The following is a 22,044-nucleotide window of genomic DNA, read 5'->3' as shown; positions in this document are numbered from 1 at the left end:
ACTCAGAACTTGCGCCCTAAGTTAATGCGGCGTAACGTATGTGGTCCGGCGTAAGCCCGCGGAATTCAAATGTGGATGATGTGGGTGTGTTTTATTCAAATTAATTGTGACCCCACGTATTTGACGTTTTTTACGAACTGCGTGAAAGAATCCCAGTGCGCATGCTCGAAATTACGCCGCAAATCGTCATTGCTTTAGACGTGAACGTAACTTACGTACAGCCCTATTCGCGAACGACTTACGCAAACAACGTAAAATTTTAAAAATTTGACGCGGGAACAACGTCCATACTTAACATAGGATGCCCCTCATATAGCAGGGGTAACTTTACGCCAGGAAAAAGTCTGACGTAAACGACGTAAAAAATGCGCCGGGCGGACGTACGTTTCTGAATCGGCGTATCTACCTAATTCGCGTAAATCAACGGAAGCGCCACCTAGCGGCCAGCGTAAATATGCAACGAAGATACGACGGCTTAAGAGACTTACGCCGGTCGGATCTTATGCCCCGTACACACCATCACCATGTGATGAAAAAAAACTACATTTTCTGTGAAGTAAAAAATGACGTTTTTGAAACTTCAATTTTCAAAGACGAAGTTGCCTACACACCATCGTTTTTCTCACAATGTTCTAGCAAAGCGAGGTTACGTTCCACCACGTTTTTCCATTGAAGCTCGCTTCATAAGTAGCTTCTGGGCATGCGCGGATGAAAAAACGTCGTTTTAAACGACGTTTTTTGCTACACACGGTCAATTTCTGTGAAGTAAAAGTTGACGTTTTGAAAAACGACACATAAAATTGAAGCATGCTTCAATTTTTTTTTGGTCGTTTTTTAGAAGACATAAAACGGCGTTTTCCCCCACACACGGTCAATTAAAGTGACGTTTTTAAAAACTTCATTTTTTTTCATCACATAAAGTGATGGTGTGTACGGGGCATTAGGGAAATCTATGCATCACTGAGATGCCGATGCGCGTGCCTGGCGGCCGTGATGTCCGCCAGGCACCCGCGATCGGCGGTTACACAGACAAGGACGTGGATCTGTGTGTGTAAACAAACAGAGCTCCACGTCCTGTCAGGGAGAGAGGAGACCGATCTGTGTCCCTTGTACACAGATCGGTCACCTCCCCCAGTCAGTCCCCTCCCCCCCCCACAGTTAGAAACACTATGCAGGGTACACATTTAACCCCTTCCTCACCCCCTAGTGTTAACACCTTCCCTGCCAGTCACATTTATACAGTAATCAGTGCATATTTATAGCACTGATCGCAGTATAAATGTGAATGGTGCCAAAAATGTGTCAAAAGTGTCCGATGTGTCCGCCATAATGTCGCAGTCCCAATAAAAATCGCAGATCACCGCCATTACTAGTAAAAAAAATAATAATAATAATTTTGTCCATTATTTTGTAGGCGCTATTACTTTCGCGCTTATTGCGATTTTTTTATTTATTTTTTACCAAAAATATGTAGAAGAATACACACCTGCCTAGACTGAGATTTTTTTTTTGGTGTCTGTTTATCTCAAACAATTAACACAAGATTTCATCCGTGTCCTTCTTGTTATTCCCAGCATAATATGCACTTTACCAGAAACTCCTGAAGAAGCTCAAAGAGCGAAACATGTTGAGCGGTATCTTTTGTATACATGCTTGTGGTGGAACTTACAAAACTTAAAGGGGTTGTAAAGGTACAATTTTTTTTCCCTAAATAGCTTCCTTTACCTTAGTGCAGTCCTCCTTCAATTTTGCTTTTAAATGTCCTTATTTCTTTTGAGAAATCCTCACTTCCTGTTCTTCTGTCTGTAACTCCACACAGTAATGCCGTGTCGTGCTCGCCCCCTCCCTTGGACTACAGGAGAGTCAGGACGCTCACTAACACACAGCTCCTTTCTCTATCTGCAACGTAGAGAGCGTCCTGACTCTCCTGTAGTCCAAGGGAGGGGGCGAGCACGACACTCCACACCAGGGAGAAAGCCTTGCATTACTGGGTGGAGTTACAGACAGAAGAACAGGAAGTGAGGATTTCTCAGAAGAAATAAGGATATTTAAAAGCAAAATGGAAGGATGAGGTAAGTGAAGGAGGACTGTACTAAGGGAAAGGAAGCTATTTAGGGAAAAAAATTTGTACCTTTACAACCCCTTTAATGTGGATGATTTTTACCTTTTCATGTTTTCTACTTTTATAATAAAATATTGAAACTTATCGATGCTATCATTGAGCTAGATTCGCGTAGGACTTGCGTCGACGTATCTTCTTATACGCCTCGTAAGTCCACGGTTGCGCCGTCGTATCTATGCGCCGTATTCTTGAAACCAGATACGCCTGAATTTGTATCTTGGGTGCATATTTACGCTGGTCGCTAGGGGCACTTCTATTGATTTATCCGTTGAATATGTAAATGACCTAGATACGCCGATTCACGAACGTACTTGCGCCCGTCGCAGTAAGCTACGCCGTTTACGTAAGGCGTACGTCTGACGTAAAGTTATCCCACCTAAGGGCTCTTTCACACTGAGCGCCCGTACAGGTCCGTCTGTCAGTTTTTTTTTGCGGACCTGTACGGGCACTCCGTGCTCCTCTATGGAACCGCGGATGTCAGCGGTGACATCCGACCCGCTCTGATCCGCCAAAGTGTGACGGAGGAAAAACCTATTTTCCTTCCGTCTATCGGATCGGGTGAACACGGACATACGGTCCGTGTTCATCCGATCCCCCCCATAGGGGGGAGCGGAGAAAAGACAGGCCGGTCCCTGCACAGTGTGCGGGGACCGCCCTGTAATCCGCCGGCTCAGCGGGGATCAACGGAGCGATCCCCGCTGAGCAAGCGGAGGTGCACCGGGCAGATCATTACTGATCCGCCCAGTGTGAAAGAGGCCTAAAGCAGGGGTAAGTCATGTTAGGGTATGGACGTCGGAACAGCCGTCGTATTTTACGTCTTTTACGTAAGTCGTACCTGAATGGGGCTGGGCGTAGGTTACGTTCACATCGTACGCATTGAGACGTCGTATCTTAGGGAGTATATGATTCTGAGAATGCGCGAGCATGTGCGCGCATGCGCCGTTCATTTACATGGGGTCACGGTTCATTTTAATACAACACGCCCACTACCTTCCAAATTTGAATTAGGCGGGCTTACGCCGGCCCATTTACGCTACGCCACCGTAACTTAGGGAGCAAGTACTTTGTGAATACTGCTCTTGCCTCTCAGAGTTACGTCGGCGTAGCGCATATGAGATGCGCTATGCCCGCTCAACGATACGCCGAGCTACCTAAATCTAGCTCATTGTGTCTATACCATATCTATTCTGAATACCGTCAAAGTCCTGGAGGTTTGTTACCCCCCCTCCCCTTTTCTACTATAGACTATTTGGGATGTGGTGTTCTGTTTGATGTTTCTGCCTTAATCTTTATTTCAGTCCAAGCCTAAATTCAGACTGCACAGTCAGCTTATCCCTGGGGAAGAGGAGACTGAAAAAATGCTTCCTTCTACCTGCAGCAGACTGATGGCACCATCTCAGACTTGGTTGAGTCATTGATTGGCGCTCAAATGATGGCATTTTACCAACAGGTGGAGCTTTAAAATAAAAAATAAAATGCACCGTTGCTATGTATTGTGACATCATGAAAATATTCACACAGGGCCAGATTCAGAAAGAGAGTACGCCGGCGTATCTACTGATACGCCGGCGTACTTTCAAATTTGCTGTGTCGCATCTTTAGTTTGAATCCTCAAACCAAGATACGATGGCTTCTGGCTTCTATCCGACAGGCGTACGGCTTCGTACGCCTTCGGATCTAAGGTGCAATACTTCGGCGCCCGCTGTGTGGCGTTCGCGTCGTTTTCCGCGTCGGGTATGCAAATTTGCTTTTTCCGTCGATCCACCAAGGTACGCGCGGCCGTCGCATTCTCTTACGTCGTCGCTAGTTGGCTTTTTCCGGCGTATAGTTAAAGCTGGTATTTTGCGGCGTATAGATAGACTTGCCATGTTAAAGTATGGCAGTCGTTCCCGCGTCGAAATTTCCAATTGTTTTTTTTTTGGCGTAAGTCGTCCGTGAATAGGAAAGGACGTAACTCACGTCTAAGTTAAAAAAATGACATTGTTGCGACGTCATTTCGCGCAAAGCGCGGCGGGAATTTTCGAAACGGAGCATGCGCAGTTCAATCGGCGCGGGGACGCGCTTCATTTAAATGAATAACGCCCCCTACCCGCCGATTTGAATTCAGCAGCTAGAAATACACTACGCCGCCGTAACTTACGGCGCGAAATCGCTGAGGATTCGAAATTCCGCCAGGTAAGGTACGGCAGCGTAGCGTATCTCTGATACGCGGCGCAAGTGCAATTCTATGTGAATCTGGCCCACAGACTTGTAAAGTTACTGAAAGTCTGCCCAAGTTGTCAGTATGAGAATACAATACTTTTAGTCCACGTTATTGATTACAGACATGTTAACACAAACTGGCACTTAATGTTATTTATGGAAATAATAAATTGGAAAGAAAAATGTGACAGCTTCTGGTTTCATGTCACATTAGGGGGAAAAAAATGGTTCCATTAGATACATAACAGCAAGTAAATATATATCAGAGTAGAAGCCATCACAGTGGTTTTAAATGCAGGGACTGAATGCATCGATGGACAATTTATCCGCTACTTGAACAAGTACCATTGCCGAATTATGTAAAGCGGGTGCAGCTGCCGAAGCATTTGGTATCCTTGGGTTATTATTGTAACATAAAGTTAGATCAGCTGAATTATTTGTGTGCATTATCCGAAGACCACTAGCAACGGGATAAAGATTACTTGCTATGAGGGAAACTGAGGACAAAGCCATATAAAAGCTTAATTGCTATACATACAAGTGCATACAATATTACAGAATACAATATGTCCTTGTGGACGCTTAAAAGGAACAAATCTGCCATCTCTTTTGGATCCAATTTGTTTACAAAAAATATATACATACTTTTTTCCTGCCACCTTCAGGCTGGTCTAGTGACGTAACTGACCCCACCCAACGCGTTTTGTCACAGCTAGACTTCAAAATCTCTCCTGAAGGAGTCTGGATGTGACAAAATGCGTTGGAAAATAGTCAGTGACTACATTACTTTTTTTTAAAAGGTTGGTGATTTGAAAGTGCCATTGAAAACCAATAAATGTGGTATTTTTTTTAAAGGAAGAAGGGTTAAAAAGCGAAACTATGTATTTTTTTTTTTTAAACAACAAACATATACTTACCTCCACTATGCAGTTCATTTTGCACAGAGTGGCCCCAAACATCCTCTTCTGGGGTCCCACGGCGGCTGTCTCGGCTCCTCCCCACAAGAGCTAACCCCCTGTGGGAAGCTCCCTCCCTAGGGGGTTACCTTGCGGGCGCACTCCCATGTTATACACTCATCGTGCATAGATGTCATTGGATTTGATTGACCGCAGCGGGAGCCAATGGCTGCGCTGCTATCAATCTATCATATGAGGAGCCGATCAGCCATGGAGAGAATGACACGGGATCATGCCCTCGGAAATTCGGGGCTCAGGTAAGTAAAACGGGGGCTCGGGGGGGCCGGACACAGCAAGGTGTTTTTTTACTTTAATGCATAGGATGCATTAAGGTGAAAAAACACCAAGGTTTACAAACCCTTTAAAATACCATCGACTACCAATAAATGTGGCATCTTTTTTTTAATTTTTGCACACATGTTAAAATCTGCTTTTTTGGTCTAAAAAACTAAAAGCCGCCAGAACATTATTTATTTTCTGAAATTAGAGGTGCAGTGGACATACCAGTGTTGGGTGAGCCGAGATGTGTAACATGTTGAAACTGTGTAAAGGTTAGTACACCCTGAAGGGCCTGAAGTATGACTTGGGCAGGAGGCCAATATGTGTTCCTGGTGGCCCCAGGAGATAAAAAGGATTGGTAACCCAAACTTCTTGTGTTTCTTGGTTCTACGGGAGGCTTCAAGATGTAGGAACTGAGTAACTCACTGCTAAGGGGCCCTCTTACAATGTAAACCATTCAGAAAAGAAAAATTGAGCATTTCATTATTGGGTGAGCGGAGGCATGTCTAATCTGTGTAAGGGTTAGTATTGCCTGAAGTATGACTTGGGCAGGAGACCAGTATGTGTTACTGGTTGTAAAGCAGCAAAGAGTTCCCCAGCAGGTAAGAAGGATTGGTAACCCAAACTTCGTGTGTTTCGTGGTTCTACAAGAAGCTCCCAGGTGTAAGAACTGGCTGAATAACCCACAGCTAGGGGGCCCTTTTACAAACTTTTATGTAAAGCATTCAGAAAAGCCAGCTCTGATTGAGCATTTTATCACTGGGTGAGCAAAGACACGTTAAATGCCTAATTTGAGCAAGGGTTAATATTGCCTGCAGGGCCTGAAGTATGACTTGAACAGGAGACTGATATGTGTTTTTGGTGGCCATAGGGTGGTGAGGAGTTCCCCAGCTGGTAAGAAGGATCCATAATCCAAACCATCCATGCTTTATGGTTCAACAGGCGGCTCCCAGGTGCAAGAACTGACCCACTACTCGGGGCCTCTCGTACAAACTCTTAAATAAAGCATTCAGAAAATCTAGTGCCAATCAGACCTTCCATTGTTGGATGAGCATGGATGTGTAACACGTCTTCTGTGTAAGGGTAAGTATACCCTCAATGGCCTGAAGTATAACTTGGGGGGGGGGGGGTGTTCCTGGTGGCCATAAGATGTCAAAGAGTTTCCCAGTAGGCAAGAAGGATACATAACCCAAACACATTTATGAGAAAGGAAACCATAGGGTCTGTAATTCCTCTGGACATCTCGCCTGTGTACGAGACGACCAGGGCGTATTCTGCTCTCTTTGCAGATGCTGCCTGTCCAGCAGAGCATCACCTCCTCCTCATGAATGCAAACTGGGTAACCCCCCCCCCCCCGGCTCTGTTGTGAACTGTTACTACCAGTGGCGTCTGGTGCTCAACATTTTTGAGGGGGGGGGCAAACAAACTGAAAAAAAAAAACTAAATTGCAGTCACTGTGCCCATCAAGCGCAGCTACTGTGCCCATCAAACGCAGCTACTGTGCCCATCAAACGCAGCCACTGTGCCCATCAAACGCAGCCACTGTGCCATCAATTGCTGCCACTGTGACCATCAAATGCAGCCACTGTACCCATCAATTTCTGCTAGTGTGCCCATCAATTGCTGCCAGTGTGCCCATCAATTGCCGCTGCTGTGCCCATCAATTGCCACCAGTGTGCTCATCATTTGCCGCTACTGTGCTCATCAATTGCTGCCAGTGTGCCCATCAATTGCCGCTACTGTGCCCATCAAATGCTGCCAGTGTGCATCCCCCGCCTGACACTTATCTTTCTTAGTGAGGAAGCCGGTCACGGCGGTGGTATCCTCCATGCTCCTCAATGTCTTCCCCCGTCCTCTCTTCCCGTCCTCTGCTATGATAGGACGCCTGATAGGTGTCGAATCACAGCGCTTGTTGTTTCAGCCAATCAGATGACAGGTAACAGGTAATATTCATTCGCTTTTCTAACACAACGCTGAGTGAACTGTGAGCGCCCAGTATGGCGCCCGCTGTTTACCTTTTTGGACACCTATTAGAGTCTATGGATCTAATCAGGTGCTTCCAAAAAATACCCTGCCGCTGTAATTCAGGCTGCCCGCACCCGAAAAGGGGCCGGCACCTGAATAGGGGGTAGCAGGGGCGACCATAGATAGATTCATGCATGCATTGCATAGCATGAATCTATCTATGGTGATAGACAGGTGGCAGGAGAAAGGGGGCGGTGCCCGTGTGCCCTTTATGGACGCACCGCCACTGGTTACTACATTCTTCAATTCAAGTTCTTTATTGCACCCCCCATGTGGGAATTATTGTCCTCACACCCCATTTACAAGCATGTGGGACTTAAGTGGTTAAAGTTCACATGTTTTTGTAGTAATTGGTTTTAGATCGTCTTTCGGGTAAGTCCAACCTTTAAATCCTGAGCTTCCTGAGCATTTCACACGGCCTAAAAATCACGACCTTTGCCAATTAATCTTTTTTGTATGTGCCGTTCTTTTAGAACCCAGACCGGATGTCCCTCTGGACTCCGTTAGGCTATTGTGTTCAGTAAAGCGCAATGCTATTGATTGGAAGGCGCCAAGTCAAACAGGGATGTCCAAACAAGAGCACATTTTCTTTTTGGGTCAGTGAGCTAACACTATAAACTAAGCCTGTGTAGGTATTTTCTATGGTTTAGAGGTAACACATATATTTACTGCTCACATCAAGTGTGTCTGGTATTACGCTGTCATTCCGGTAATAATGGTATCAGTTCCCAGCTGAAGCGACTAGAGCAAAAATCAGATTTTTTTCCCATTCTTTTCCCGCAACTAGTGCCTTCTTTGTATATACACTATTATATATATATATATATATATATATATATATATATATATATATATATATATATATATATATATATATATATATATATATATATATATATATATATATATATATATATATATATATATATATATATATATATATATATATATATATATATATATATATATATATATTTTTATTTTTTTTTATTTTTTTCAGGTATACCTTTCAAAGTGACGAGCCTAGGCACCCCTTAAAATATGTGTTGCAATAATGCACCTTCATTAATGGAATGTGATAAAGTATATGTGAACCCCCACTATGTAAAACAACACATTGGCCCAGATTCACAGAGAGGTGGGCGCACATTACGCCGCCGTAGCGCACACACCGTACGGCACGCCAACGTAGCGTGGAGAGGCATGCATTGCATTCATCAAGCCAGTGCTCCCAAGGCTGCGCCAGCGTGGCGTGGGTTTCGAAGGCGCACGCCGGCATAGGTGGAAGTGGGCGTGACCCCATGCAAATGATGGGCTGAGCGCTTTGAACATAACGTACGCCCAGCCAGACGCACGTCCAACGCGAAGTGCGCTAGCTTGTGTTCCCTGGTGCAGACGACATGTCATACAGTGACATTGAGAAGGAGAAGCGAAAGAAGAACTTCTCCGTGCCTGATGACGCAGTAGTGCTATGACCATGGCTGCCCCTGGCATGTTGGCATACGGATGTGTTGTTCTGCAAGTGTGGTTGCTCTGCTCGTCCTTAACGGTGCTGCTGCAGCTGCTCTCCAGCTGATATCTGCATGTCTGTTGCCGGGTTGCGCCTCATGTATGGGGAATAACTTTACGCCGGACGTACAACTTACGCGCATCTCGCGTAGCATGCCCCCGGGCGCACGCACGTTTGTGAATCGCCGTATTCCCCTCATTTGCATGTTTGAATGGCTAATCAATGGGTGCAGCACCATGCGTCCAGCCCATATGTGCGCCCACCCTACGCCGGCGTGTGCAAGCTACGTCGGCGGGGTGTAGCCTGTCTTTAGGCGCATGTTGGTTCGTGGGTCTGCCGCACACATACGCCGGCGCACATTTGCACTTACGTCGGCGTAACGTGCTATACGTCGGCGTAAGTGCTTCGTGAATCCGGGCCATTCAGTTTAACACAGAAATGAAAAGCAAAACATTTCTGCATATATATAAAAACGCATTATAAATACCTTTTTTTTTTTTTTTTAAGTGATCAGGTAATCTCTGTTTTCAGCTGCATAGGGGGGCTTAGAGAGCTAGAGGTGGAGAAACAGCAGTACACTAGTCTTCCCAGTAAATAGCTGTGCAGGGTGTGTGTGTGAGCAGACACCTGACCATTGGAGGATAGGCAAGTTATGTTCTCAGCACAACCAGAAAACTGACCACACTGGGATGAATGTGCTTCTATGCTTTGTGTGGTCAGTTTAGAATAGGAAAGTGGGAGGACTGGCAGGGATTTCACACAAGGGAAGCAATACAAAGAGAACAAAATACGTTTTTGTACAAGTACATGGTACAGTAGGCATATATCAGGAATATGAAATGTTGGGGTAACATATTTTTAACATGTGAATTTCAACGAAAGCCTCCACCTCATAAGAATAGCCGCTTACCAGTTCCTTGTGACCTATTACAGGCGGTCTTTCCTGCTTGTGGCTATATACCCAGTCTGGGCCTTTAGTCATCCAATGCAATGCCTGTCAAGCCTACACCGCCTGGAAGGGCCCGATCACACATGAACCCCCAAAAAGAGTTAAGGCCTCCATAGTGTGCAATCTTAGGCATTTATTGTTAAAAAATAAGCCAGTCAATAAGCCAGGCTGTCCTTCCGGGACCTGCGCAAGCATGGTGACATCAGCACGTCGCTCCTCCCTTTGCGTCTTGTCACAGATGACGTCAGGGCTGTCTTAATAAGAGGGCACAACTGGGCACTGCCCAAGGGCCCCAGCTGCATGGGGGGGGGGGGGTGTTACATACACTGATCTACCTGACACACACTGACCTACCTGACCTACACTGACCTACCTGACACTTACTAACCTACCTGACATACACTGACCCACACTGACCTACCTGACCAGACTTCAGGTAATGTGACCTCCTCCTGCAGCTCAGCCATAGTGTGCGGCGCGCCCATCACAGTAGAGTAGACAGCAGGCACTCCAGGCAGCCGCAGCCAGACCTAGAGCCATGATAGGACAGGACACAGGACAGGAGGACTGGAGAGGAGAGGCGGACAGGACAGGACAGGACACAGGACAGGAGAGCCATGCCCGTGACAGGACAGGACACAGGACAGGTGGGCAGGAGAAGAGAGCCCCCCGCCTGAGCGGAGAACTTTTCACAGTGACGCGGCGAGGCGGCCGCATTATAATTCCCGCCTTCTGGAGCCTGCAGCGCCTCTGATGGATGTCACATCACACGTCCCACGGCCCTGGCATTCATTGGACCAGTGTGATGTCCTTTATAGGCGCCTCCTGGACATGGCAGCACCTATGATGGATGTCTCACTGGTCCAATGCCAGGATCGCAGGCGGGACCATGTGACGTCCAATAGACTTGGGAGTTAGGACTTTGTGCTCGCTGCTCGGATCGATCCCCGCTCATGCGCAGTGTGGCGCCGCACTCTCTTGGGGGACTCGGTGCTAATAATTGTTTTATAAATGGCCGAGATTCTGGGGTTTTCGGGGACCCATTCGGGACTCCGGCCCCCCCAGCTCCCCCCTCCCGACACCACTGTCAACCTCTGCTCATCTTTGACCTTGACCCTGCTCTTGATTTGGGGCCTCCTGCTCAACTGTTACCAAATTAAGTTTGAAACCTGACTCTACTGGTCTTGATGAAGACAGAGTGCCCTCATTGCTGTGCTTCTGCTTACCAGACACCAGCGCTCCCAAGTTCAAGTGTGTGGTTCCAGTTGACTCGCACCTGCACCCTTCCATTTTCCTAGAAATCCCTGTCCCAACTTTCATATGGGATTTGTGTAGGAGGCCACCATCATCATCTCGGGCTCTCCATCATACAGGTATTTGGCAGACACACAGGCCCAGATTCTCGTCCAGCGGCGTAATTTTGTGCGGGCGTAACTTATCCGCTTTACGTTACGCCTCCGCAACTTACACGGGCAAGTGCTGTATTCTCAAAGCACTTGCTCCACGTAAGTTGCGGCGGCGTAGCGTAAATCGTCCGGCGTAAGCCTGCTTTATTCAAATTTGGATCAGGGGGGCGTTTTTTATGTAAAACTACTGTCACCCGACGCGATTGACGTTTTTGCGGAACGGCGCATGCGCCGTCCGTGGAATTTCCCAGTGTGCATTGCTCCAAAGTACGCCGCAAGGACGTCATTGGTTTCGTCGTGAACGTAAATGACGTCCAGCCCCATTCACGAACGACTTACGCAAACGACGTAACTTTTTCAAATTTCGACGCGGGAACGACGGCCATACTTAACATTGGCTGCGCCTCATATAGCAGGGGCAACTATACGCCGGGAAAAGCCTAACGTAAACGTCGTAACTTTACTGCGTCGGCCGCGCGTACGTTTGGGAATTCGCGTATCTAGCTAATTTGCATACTCGACGCGGAATTAGACGGAAGCGCCACCTAGCGGTCAAAAAAAATATGCAGTTAAGATCCGACGGCGTAAGAGACTTACGCCTGTCGGATCTAATGGATATCTATGCGTAACTGATTCTAAGAATCAGACGCATAGATACGACGGGTCGGATTAGGACTTACGACGGCGTACATGGCGCTGCGCCGCCGTAAGTCCTTTCAGAATCTGGGCCACAGCCTCTAATTAAATGAATTCTTTGGATTTCAGTTCTATCTCAAGAATGAGGGTTTCTCTTATCATATCTTATGAATGGTGTATATCATCCACCAGCCCAAAACCCAACCCATTGCCAAAACCCATCGAGGACTCAATGAGCTTGATGACCAAAGCCTTGCTCAAAGGTGACTTGACCACTTTGCCGATCAGGCCCTCAATCCAGTCCTTTCTTCCATTCCTGTGGCCAAGAAGGAGTTAACCGTGGGTACGTCAAGCTGATTTATCATCACAGCGGCGCAGCGAACCCGGCGTGAAAGATGTAGCACTCAGACTGTAAAAGCCGCCAGTTCTGTCGCAATCAATGACATTTTTATTTGCAACTTATTGTAATGTATGTAATGTTTAGGCTTTGCTGTCTTGTGTTTGTGCGGAGGCCTGGAAGAATAAATCTCTTTAAAAAAACATGTGTGCCGAAGGTTGAATTTCAATCGTGCAGCATCCACGGCAAGAACGGCGTCCCATTATTTGAACCTAAGCTCTCCACGAACCTTCACCCGCCGCAGTTTATTCTGAAGAGGTTCAATGCCTGCCTTGAAACATGTTGGAGTCGATTAGTACACAGAAAAACACGTGAACATTCCAGGCCAAATTATAACATATTTTTTTTGTCCCCCTCTTAATGACGAATTGAGCTGTCCCAGTGAAATGCAAAGAAAATCCAAGGCAGCATGCACTGAGGATTGCAGTGATGGTATCACAGTGCCCCCTGGTGTCGGCTATGGTGTACTGGATGCTCATACCTAAAAGCATCAGCTTGTGTATCGACTTGGTAGAAGAACACTCATAAAATACATTGGCCCGGATTCAGAAAGGAGATACGATGGCGTATCTCCGGATACGCCGTCGTAACTCTGAGTTGCGGGGTCGTATCTATGCGACTGATTCATAGAATCAGGTTACGCATAGATTTCCCTAAGATCCGACCGGCGTAAGTGTCTTACACCGTCGTATCTTAGGCTGTATATTTACGCTGGCCGCTAGGTGGCGCTTCCATATAGTTACACTGTGAATATGCTAATTAGGTAGATACGCCGATTCAGAAACGTACGTCCGGCCGGCGCATTTTTTTAAGTCGTTTACGTTAGGCTTTTTTCGGCGTAAAGTTACCCCTGCTATATGAGGCGTTGCTAATGTTAAGTATGGACGTCGTTCCCACGTCGAGTTTTGAAAAATTTGCGTAAGTCGTTCACGAATAGGGCTGTACGTAAGTTACGTTCACGTCTAAAGCAATGACGACTTGCGGCGTAATTTCGAGCATGCGCACTGGGATTTTTTCACGAACGGCGCATGCGCCGTTCGTAAAAAACTTCAAATACGCGGGGTCACAGTTAATATACATAAAACATTTTCTTGTGAAAAAAAATATACATAAAACATGCCCACATCGTCCACATTTGAATTAGGCGGGCTTACGCCAGGCCAAATACGTTACACCGCCGTAACTAAGGGCGCAAGTTGTTTCTGCATACAGAACTTGCGCCCTAAGTTACAGCGGCGTACCGTATCTGCGATACGTTACGCCCGCCCATAGATAGACCATTCTATTTGAATCCGGGCCACTAAGTCAATGATGATTTAGAGCCCATTCACACCTAGGCGTTTTGTCGCCTGTAGCGCGACGCTCACAAACGCCAGAGGGACCAAAATACATGAAAGTCTATGGGGATGGTTCACATCTGAACGCTGATGCGCCTGACGCCCATCGCCTGTAGCCAAAAAAAGTTCCGGACCCTTTTTTGTCGCGCGTATCGGGCGGTTTGGGCGTATTTGAGCGTTTCCATTTCCCATAGAAAGTAATGGAAACGCTCGATTCAAGCGACTTGCGCGACAACGGGCGTTTGCTACGGGCGTTTCGTCGCTTTAATCAATAGAACTTGTCGCCCAGGCAGAAGATTAAAAAAATCTACCAACATAGCAACAAGTGATGAAAAGATGATAGTTTTTCCTATTGGCTAAAATAAAAAACGTCAAAGTACAAAAACGTCGGACAACGCTGTATGCAAACGCGCAAATAAGCATGAATACGCGCGACAAAACGCCGGAAAAAAACGCAGAACGACCGACGCTCAGGTGTGAATGCAGTCTTAGACAGACGAAGCGTGCAAGAAGCCTAATTTCTGAACATCAAGCCATCTGACCTCACAAAAAAGCGCTACAGAAAAAAAAATGGCCCTGTATAATAAAAGAATCATAAAGGACTTATTCACAAAGGTAAGAAAAATCCAGGTAAGTTTAGTTCTATTGGATTTGCTTGCTGCATTTGTAGAAATGTATACAAAGGGGGGGTCAGGGCCGATCCTAGGCAGGGTGCTCCGCTCCGCACCCAGGCTGTCACGGTTATTACCGTCCCAAGCAGACGGCGAGGCGTGGTCATGCCCCAAGTGGCTCTGGGTGGTATTGAACCGGGGACCTCTCTGTTGCTGCTTCGGTTCTTTACTTCTGAGCCACTCCTCAGTTTGGTATTCTGCTTGCTTTCCAGCTAAGGTGGTTCTGAATGATGTGCTGATCACCTTTCTCTGGATCTCCTTGCAATCTGCACCTGTTTCCCCTGGTCCAGCTGAGACAGGTTACCCAATCCACTAGGGTATAAAACACTGCCCCACTCTGAGGGATTTGTCAGTTCATTGTGATTGTCCTAGGTTCCTGTATTCCTGTGCTTTGTTTCAGCTACAAGACTGACTCCGGCTTCTGACCCTGGCTATGTTTATCGTGTATTCTGAATTCTGGAATCCCTGACCACGGCTTAACTTTGACCATCCTTTGGCAAATCCAGGGATCAAGCCCCCGTGCACAGACTCACAGCCTAGGTAGCTTCTTACTTTGTTACCGTGGGCTGTGTGTATTTGTAAGGGTGAGCATACAACTCTGCAATATGGACTCCAGCCAAGGTAAGCCCTTACACAGGCGCTGCAGAGGTGGGGGGGCGCTGAAGCTCCAAAGTGCTCCCCTCCCTCCTCCTTGTGTCCAGAGGCGGAGCGCATGTAACGGGTGCTGCGGTTCCCCGTCCCCCTTGCTCTCTCCGCTGGCAACTGACAAGAGCGCATACCTCCCACTGTCCCCGGAATCCGGGTTGGAAACCACAGCAGAGCCTAGTTCTGGAACACGTTCCGGCACTAGGCTCCACTAATTAATTCTGTCCGGTGTGCATGGAGCAGTCTCCTGTCTGCCCCGCCCCCTCTGCGTGTGTCGGCTCTTTTCCCATAGGCGGTGTGATGAGAGGCTTCTGGGGTTGGCCGGAGCTGCTGCCAATCATCCCGTGCACTCCCAGAAATGCTCTCCGAGTGCCACCCTCCAAGTAACCAAAGATGCCACGTATGCCCCGCCCCCCTTTGATATGCTTCTGCTCCCAGCGCACCCGAGCTACAGGGATCTATTGGACAAGTACTGATCTATGGGGACACCTGATGTGGGGGGGCTCTGATGGGGACACCTGATGTGGGGGGCTCTGATGGGGACACCTGATGTGGGGGGCTCTGATGGGGACACCTGATGTGGGGGGCTCTGATGGGGACACCTGATGTGGGGGGCTCTGATGGGGGACACCTGATGTGGGGGGCTCTGATGGGGGACACCTTCTGTGGGGGGCTCTGATGGGGGACACCTGATGTGGGGGGCTCTGATGGGGACACCTGCTGTGGGGGGGGGGGGGGCTCTGATGGGGGACACCTGATGTGGGGGGCTCTGATGGGGAACACCTGCTGTGGGGGGCTCTGATGGGGGACACTAATGAAGACTTCTTAGGGGAGCATCTCTGTGTATCAATCGTAGCCATAGAAACATTTGTAAAGGGGAGGAGTTAGTAAGATGACCACGCCTATGTGGGGGCGCCAGAAATATTTCTGAACCCAGGCATCTGTGACCCTAGGATCGGCCCTGGGGGGGGGGGGGTCATTCACGAAAGGCAAATGCACTTTGCACTACAAGTGCAAACTACAAGTGCAAAGTGCACTTGAAATTGCACTGAAAGTGCACTTGGGGGGGTCGATGTGAAATGAGGGGAAGTTCTGCTGATTTTATAATCCAATCATGTGCAAGCTAAAATGCTGTTTTTTATTTTCCTTGCATGTCCCCCTCGGATGTGTGTAACAGTCAGAACTGCTGAGATTTATATTGCAATACTTTATGAGAATAGTAATTGATCAGTGGGAAAAGCGAGGTGTTGTGTCTGGAATTGATATTTGCTGTGCTTAACATGATTGCTTACCAATATCATGGCAAATTGTTATTCCAAGTGTCTTGAATTTGATACAAAATGATTTTACTGTTGATATACATTTGATATTTTATTATACAATTGTGTGTCTCTGTGCTTTAAAGTCTGACAGTTGTTTTTTTTGTTTAAATAAAATGATAAATTATTAAAAATAGACAGAGTTGTGATCTGGCTATTGGATAGACTGCAGAAGTGGCGGCTGGTGCTTTATTTTTGGGGGGGGGGGGGGTGGCAAACAAACCTTTCTCCCCACCCGGCCGCTTCCACTCGCCCGCCGACTCACCATCTTCACACTTACCCCATCCATGTCGCGGGTGGCTTCGGCCGCATCTACTCCCGGCCAATCCGGACATTTCTCCTCCAGGCCAATCCGGTCTTGGGACCCGCTTCCTGTCCTGATTGGCCAGGAGGAGAAGCAGGAAGACAATAGCGAATCAACATTCGCTAATGTCATAAGTGGGTGGGCTCGGGGCGCAGTGCTCTGCGCCCCGTGCCCACCCTTTTTTAACCCAATTAAAGCCTCCGACTCTGATCATGTGATTCACAAAAAAACAAATAAAAAAACTTGTATAACTCTGTGCATATGGTGCCCTGTATGAAGATTTGGGGGGGGCGGCACCCCTTCGCTCTTTATAGACGGGCCACTGCTGTACTGCAAGAGAGGTAAGTATTAGTGACAGAATCAAAAAAATGTCTGAAGTTTTACTTTAACAGAAGGTTCCATATTTTAACCAAAATGTAGAAAACTGTTTTGTCTTTGCATTACACTTTAACTTTACATAACTTTAAAATGGTTCTCCTTAACCACTTGAGGACCGCCTCGCGCAGATATACGTCTGCAGAATGGCACGGCTGGGCACAAGGGCGTACATGTACATCCCCTCTAAGAGCCCAGCCGTGGGTTGCGCAGCTCCGGTCCTCAGCTCCGTGACCGCCCCCGCGGGAACCGCGGACCCGATCGCCGCCGGTGTCCCGCGATCGGGTCACAGAGAGGAAGAACGGGTAGAGGTAAGTGTAAACAAACCTCTCCCCGTGCTTCCGAGTGAGACTGTCACTGATCGTCTGTTCCCTGTCATAGAGAACGACGATCAGTGACATCACACGCCCAGCCACGCCCCCCCACAGTAAGAACACTCCCTTAGGGCACACTTAACCCCTACAGCGCCCCCTCCTGGTTAACCCCTTCACTGCCAGTGTCATTTTTACAGTAACCAGAGCATTTTTATAGCACTGTTCGCTGTAAAAATGACAATGGTCCCAAAATAGTGTCAAAAGTGTGTGAAGTGTCCGCCATAATGCCGCAGTCACGATAAAAATCACTCATCGCTGCCATTACTAGAAAAAAAAATATTAATAAAAATGCAATAAAACTATCCCCTATTTGGTAGACGCTATAAATTTTGTGTAAACCAATCAATAAACGCTTATTGCAATTTTTTTTTTTTTTTTTTTTTTTTTTACCAAAAATAGGTAGAAGAATACGTATCGGCCTAAACTGAGGGAAAAAAACGTTTTTTTATATCTTTTTTGGGGGATATTTATTATAGCAAAAAGTAAAAAATGTTGCATTTTTTTCAAAATTGTCGCTCTAGTTTTGTTTATAGCGCAAAAAATAAAAAACGCAGAGGAGATCAAATACCACCAAAATAAATCTCTATTTGTGGGGAAAAAAGGACCCCAATTTTGTTTGGTAGCCATGTCGCACAAAAAGGGGCTAGGTCCTTTACCTGCATAATTGTCCGGGTCTTAAGTGGTTAAAGCGAATGCAAAAATCCCTGAAATTAGAACGAAAATGCATTCGGACGGAAAAAACGAATGCACATGTCTAGTTGCAGGCGAGACCCATTAAAATTCAGCTTCGGAGCCCCATAAATAACTGTTACACCCTGCGTGCTACCTAAGCCATATTGGCCAGATTCAGAGACAGTTACGCCGGCGTATCGGTAGATACGCCGTCGTAACTCTGAATCTACGCCGTCGCAAGTTTAAGCGTATTCTGGAAAGCAGATACGCTTAAATTAGGCTAAGATACGAGCGGCGTAAGTCTCCTACGCAGTCGTATCTTAGGGTGCATATTTACACTGGCCGCTATGTGGCGCTTCCGTTGATTTCGGCGTAGAATATGCAAAAGAGCTAGATACGCCGATTCAGAAACGTACGTGTGCCCGGCGCATTTTTTTACGTCTTTTAAGTAAGGCTTTTTCCGGCGTAAAGTTAGTCGAACAAAAAGCTGGCCTAGCCAATGTTTAGTATGGACGTCGTTCCCGCGTCAAATTTGGAAAATTTTACGTTGTTTGCGTAAGTCGTCCGTGAATGGGGCTGGACGTCATTTACGTTCACGTCGAAACCAATACGTCCTTGCGGCGTACTTTGAAGCAATTCACACTGGGATATGTACACGGACGGCGCATGGGCCGTTCGTAAAAAACGTCAATCACGTCGGGTCACGAGTAATTTACATAAAACACGCCCCCCCTCATCCTCTTTTGAATTAGGCGCGCTTACGCCGGACCATTTACGCTACGCCGCCGTAACTTAGGAGGCAAGTGCTTTGTGAATAAAGCACTTGCCTCTCTGACTTACGGCGGCGTAGCGTATATGCGATACGCTACGCCGCCGCAAAAGTGAGCCGCCCTACCTGAATCCAGCTATATGTCTATATTCTATGTAGAAGCTGGATGGGATTATATAACGGGAACGGAATGCTGGGAATCTTTACAATCGTTACAATCTCTGTATTTCAGCCTTCCTGCTACATATGTGGAAGAAGCCACCCACAACGACTCCTTCTATGTCCCAGTACAGTATAAACATATGCAAAGACGGTGTTTGCTTTTTGTCTCATTCCCACCTCCTTTCTCTATTCAGAAGATTACAGACGTCCCTGTAGCTGCTGCCAGCACACGTGACAGTCACCGTCCACCTTGCGTGTTACCTGGAGCTGCTTCCTGACTCTTCCCAGATCCTCCTCCGCCCCTCCCAGGCCAGGTAACTCTACTCCGCACACAACCCTTCGCACACCTGGAGACTGCAAACACCGCGCTGAAATCACTGGATTCACAAGTTTCACTGTGAGCTTTAACTGATGAGGATTTCATGACCTCAAGAGCCCCACCATGGCCTTCACCAAGACTGCGAAAGATCCTTTCAGTACCCATGTGGGGCATCTCATAGGTAAGCAATACTAGGAGTTAGCTTGGCATACTGTCAACCCTAGATTAAAATGCTAAGCCTAAGTGTACCCCTTTAACCACTTAAGACCCGGACCTTTAGGCAGCTAAAGGACCCGGGCAGTTTTTGCGATTCGGCACTACGTCGCTTTAACTGACAATTGCGCGTCATTTGCATATTCTACTCCGAACTCAACGGAAGCGCCACCTAGCGGCCAGCGTAAATATGCACCCTAAGATACGACGGCGTAGGAGACTTGCGCCGCTCGTATCTTAGCCTAATTTAAGCTTATCTGGTTTCCTAGAATACGCTTAAATTTACGACGGCGTAGATTCAGAGTTACGACGGCGTATCTACTGATACGCCGGCGTAACTGTACCTGAGCGGGGGGGTGGGGCGGCCTAACTGTAGATAAGCGGGGGGGAAATGTAGTCTCGGGGTTAATGGAGAATTTGGTGGTGGGTTATTTGTCAGGTGAATGGGCCACTTGCCACCAGATGCAGTGCCGCTTGCCACCCATAGCCTGCCACCAGATGCAATGCCTCTTGCCACCCATATCCTGCCACCAGATGCAGTGCCTCTTGCCACCCATAGCCTGCCACCAGATGCAGTGCCTCTTGCCACCCATATCCTGCCACCAGGTGCAGTGCCTCTTGCCACCCATAGCCTGCCACCAGATGCAGTGCCGCTTGCCACCCATAGCCTGCCACCAGATGCAGTGCCTCTTGCCACCCATAGCCTGCCACCAGATGCAGTGCCTCTTGCCACCCATAGCCTGCCACCAGATGCAGTGCCTCTTGCCACCCATAGCCTGCCACCAGATGCAATGCCACCCATTGCCTGCCACCAGGTGCAGTGCCTCTTGCCACCCATAGCCTGCCACCAGATGCAATGCCACCCATAGCCTGCCACCAGATGCAGTGCCTCTTGCCACCCATAGCCTGCCACCAGTTGCAGTGCCTCTTGCCACCCATAGCCTGCCACCAGATGCAGTGCTGCTGTCACTCCCTCTGCATGAGCCACGTGCGTAGAAGGAAAGGAGTGGCGTCACTATCTGGAGAGTGAAGATCACACCAGTCCCTGCCGCTTGCCATTGGTTCCTGGAGGAGGTGCCGAGGTGGGTGGGGACAGCAGTGCTGCACTAGGCACAGGCCTCGCTCCTGGCCTCACTGTCTGAGAGTAAATTGTCACTGGTTGCAAGACGCCAGGCAGCGCCGGCCCTAGCAACCATTTCCGGAAATGTAGTTATTAGTTAGTAGGGGGCGGCTGTGTCCTCTATTTCACAGCCACGGGTTTGTCCGATGGAAATGCGATCGCGTGTATGAGGTTTTTATGCTATCAGATTTTCAGTTTAAATTGGTTTTGGACCGGCTATTGTTACGCTACTGATCAAAAACTTGCTTTTAAAAGTGCCAAGATTTTCTTTGTGAATCACATGGCAGATATATTGTAGATTTTCTGAGAGTAATTATGTAGCTCTCTAGAGCCTGGAAGATGTCGTGTTGATTTGATGTTCTTCCAAATACATGAAAAGTTTTGTTTTCTGCTTTTCAATGGATTTTTGCTTTGCCCTTTTCTTTGCAGATTTTTCTCTTCGTTTAATAAATTCACGTAAGCGTACATCTCTGCGTGCCGATGTGAGGTCATCTGACACATCTATTTTTTTTTTTTTTTTTTTTTTTTACTTAAAGTGGATGTAAACCCCAATTTTTTTTTTCTTTATGTCACAATGTAGAGTATAAGATTTCCTATCATCTGTGCCCAGTCTTGCCACACATGGTTAATCCAGCTCTGAGCAATCCTCTTTTATTGTTCAGTGAGATAAATCTTGACAAAAACAGAAAAACTTTGTCAAATCCGCCCCCTTGCTGTGAGTGACAGGTTATTTACATATCTCATGCACTAGCCTGGAGACAGGCATTATGGCCTAGATTCACGTACCCCGGCGTAAGTGTGGGCGGGCGTAGCGTATCGTATTTACGCTACGCCGCCGCAACTTAGAGAGGCAAGTACTGTATTCACAAAGCACTTGCGTCCTAAGTTACGGCGGCGTATCGTTAATGTGCCGGCGTAAGCGCGCCTAATTCAAATTGGAAAGAGGTGGGCGTGTTTTATGCAAATAAGGCATGACCCCACGTAAATGACGTTTTGAACGTACGGCGCATGCGCCGTCCGTGGACGTATCCCAGTGCGCATGCGTCGGATAGAATGCCTAAGATACGTCGAACACTGCCTACGACGTGAACGTAACTTACGCACAGCCCTATTCGCAAACGACTTACGCAAACAACGTAAATAGTTACGCCTGTTCCGCTGTCCATACTTTGCATGGGCTACGCCACTTAGGGAGCAGCTTTATCTTTACGCTGGCGTATGTCTTGCGTAAACGGCGTAACTAATTGCGACAGGCGTATGTACGTTCGTGAATCAGTGTATC

The 22,044-nt window shown here is 47.4% G+C and overlaps 1 protein-coding gene across 2 annotated transcripts in view; it reads left to right on the top strand.

Annotated features, from left to right (window-relative positions):
- The window catches only part of TOM1L1 (target of myb1 like 1 membrane trafficking protein), a 194,372-nt gene that overhangs the window by 97,457 nt on the left and 74,871 nt on the right, over positions 1-22,044 (top strand). The window contains exon 1 of one of the 2 annotated variants that reach the window (XM_040330745.1): positions 19,326-19,610. The exons of the other annotated variant lie outside the window; for it this stretch is intronic. Within the exon in view, the coding sequence (XP_040186679.1) occupies positions 19,553-19,610 (58 nt within the window). The 5' untranslated portion in view covers positions 19,326-19,552. Of the gene's footprint in view, positions 1-19,325; positions 19,611-22,044 lie in introns of those variants that run through there. 2 annotated transcript variants of the gene reach the window in all.

This window comes from Rana temporaria, chromosome 12, assembly GCF_905171775.1.
Source record: "Rana temporaria chromosome 12, aRanTem1.1, whole genome shotgun sequence".
Lineage (NCBI taxonomy): Eukaryota > Metazoa > Chordata > Amphibia > Anura > Ranidae > Rana > Rana temporaria.
The sequence above is the reverse complement of the archived record's forward strand: the minus strand, read 5'-3'. Positions and strand labels throughout refer to the sequence as shown.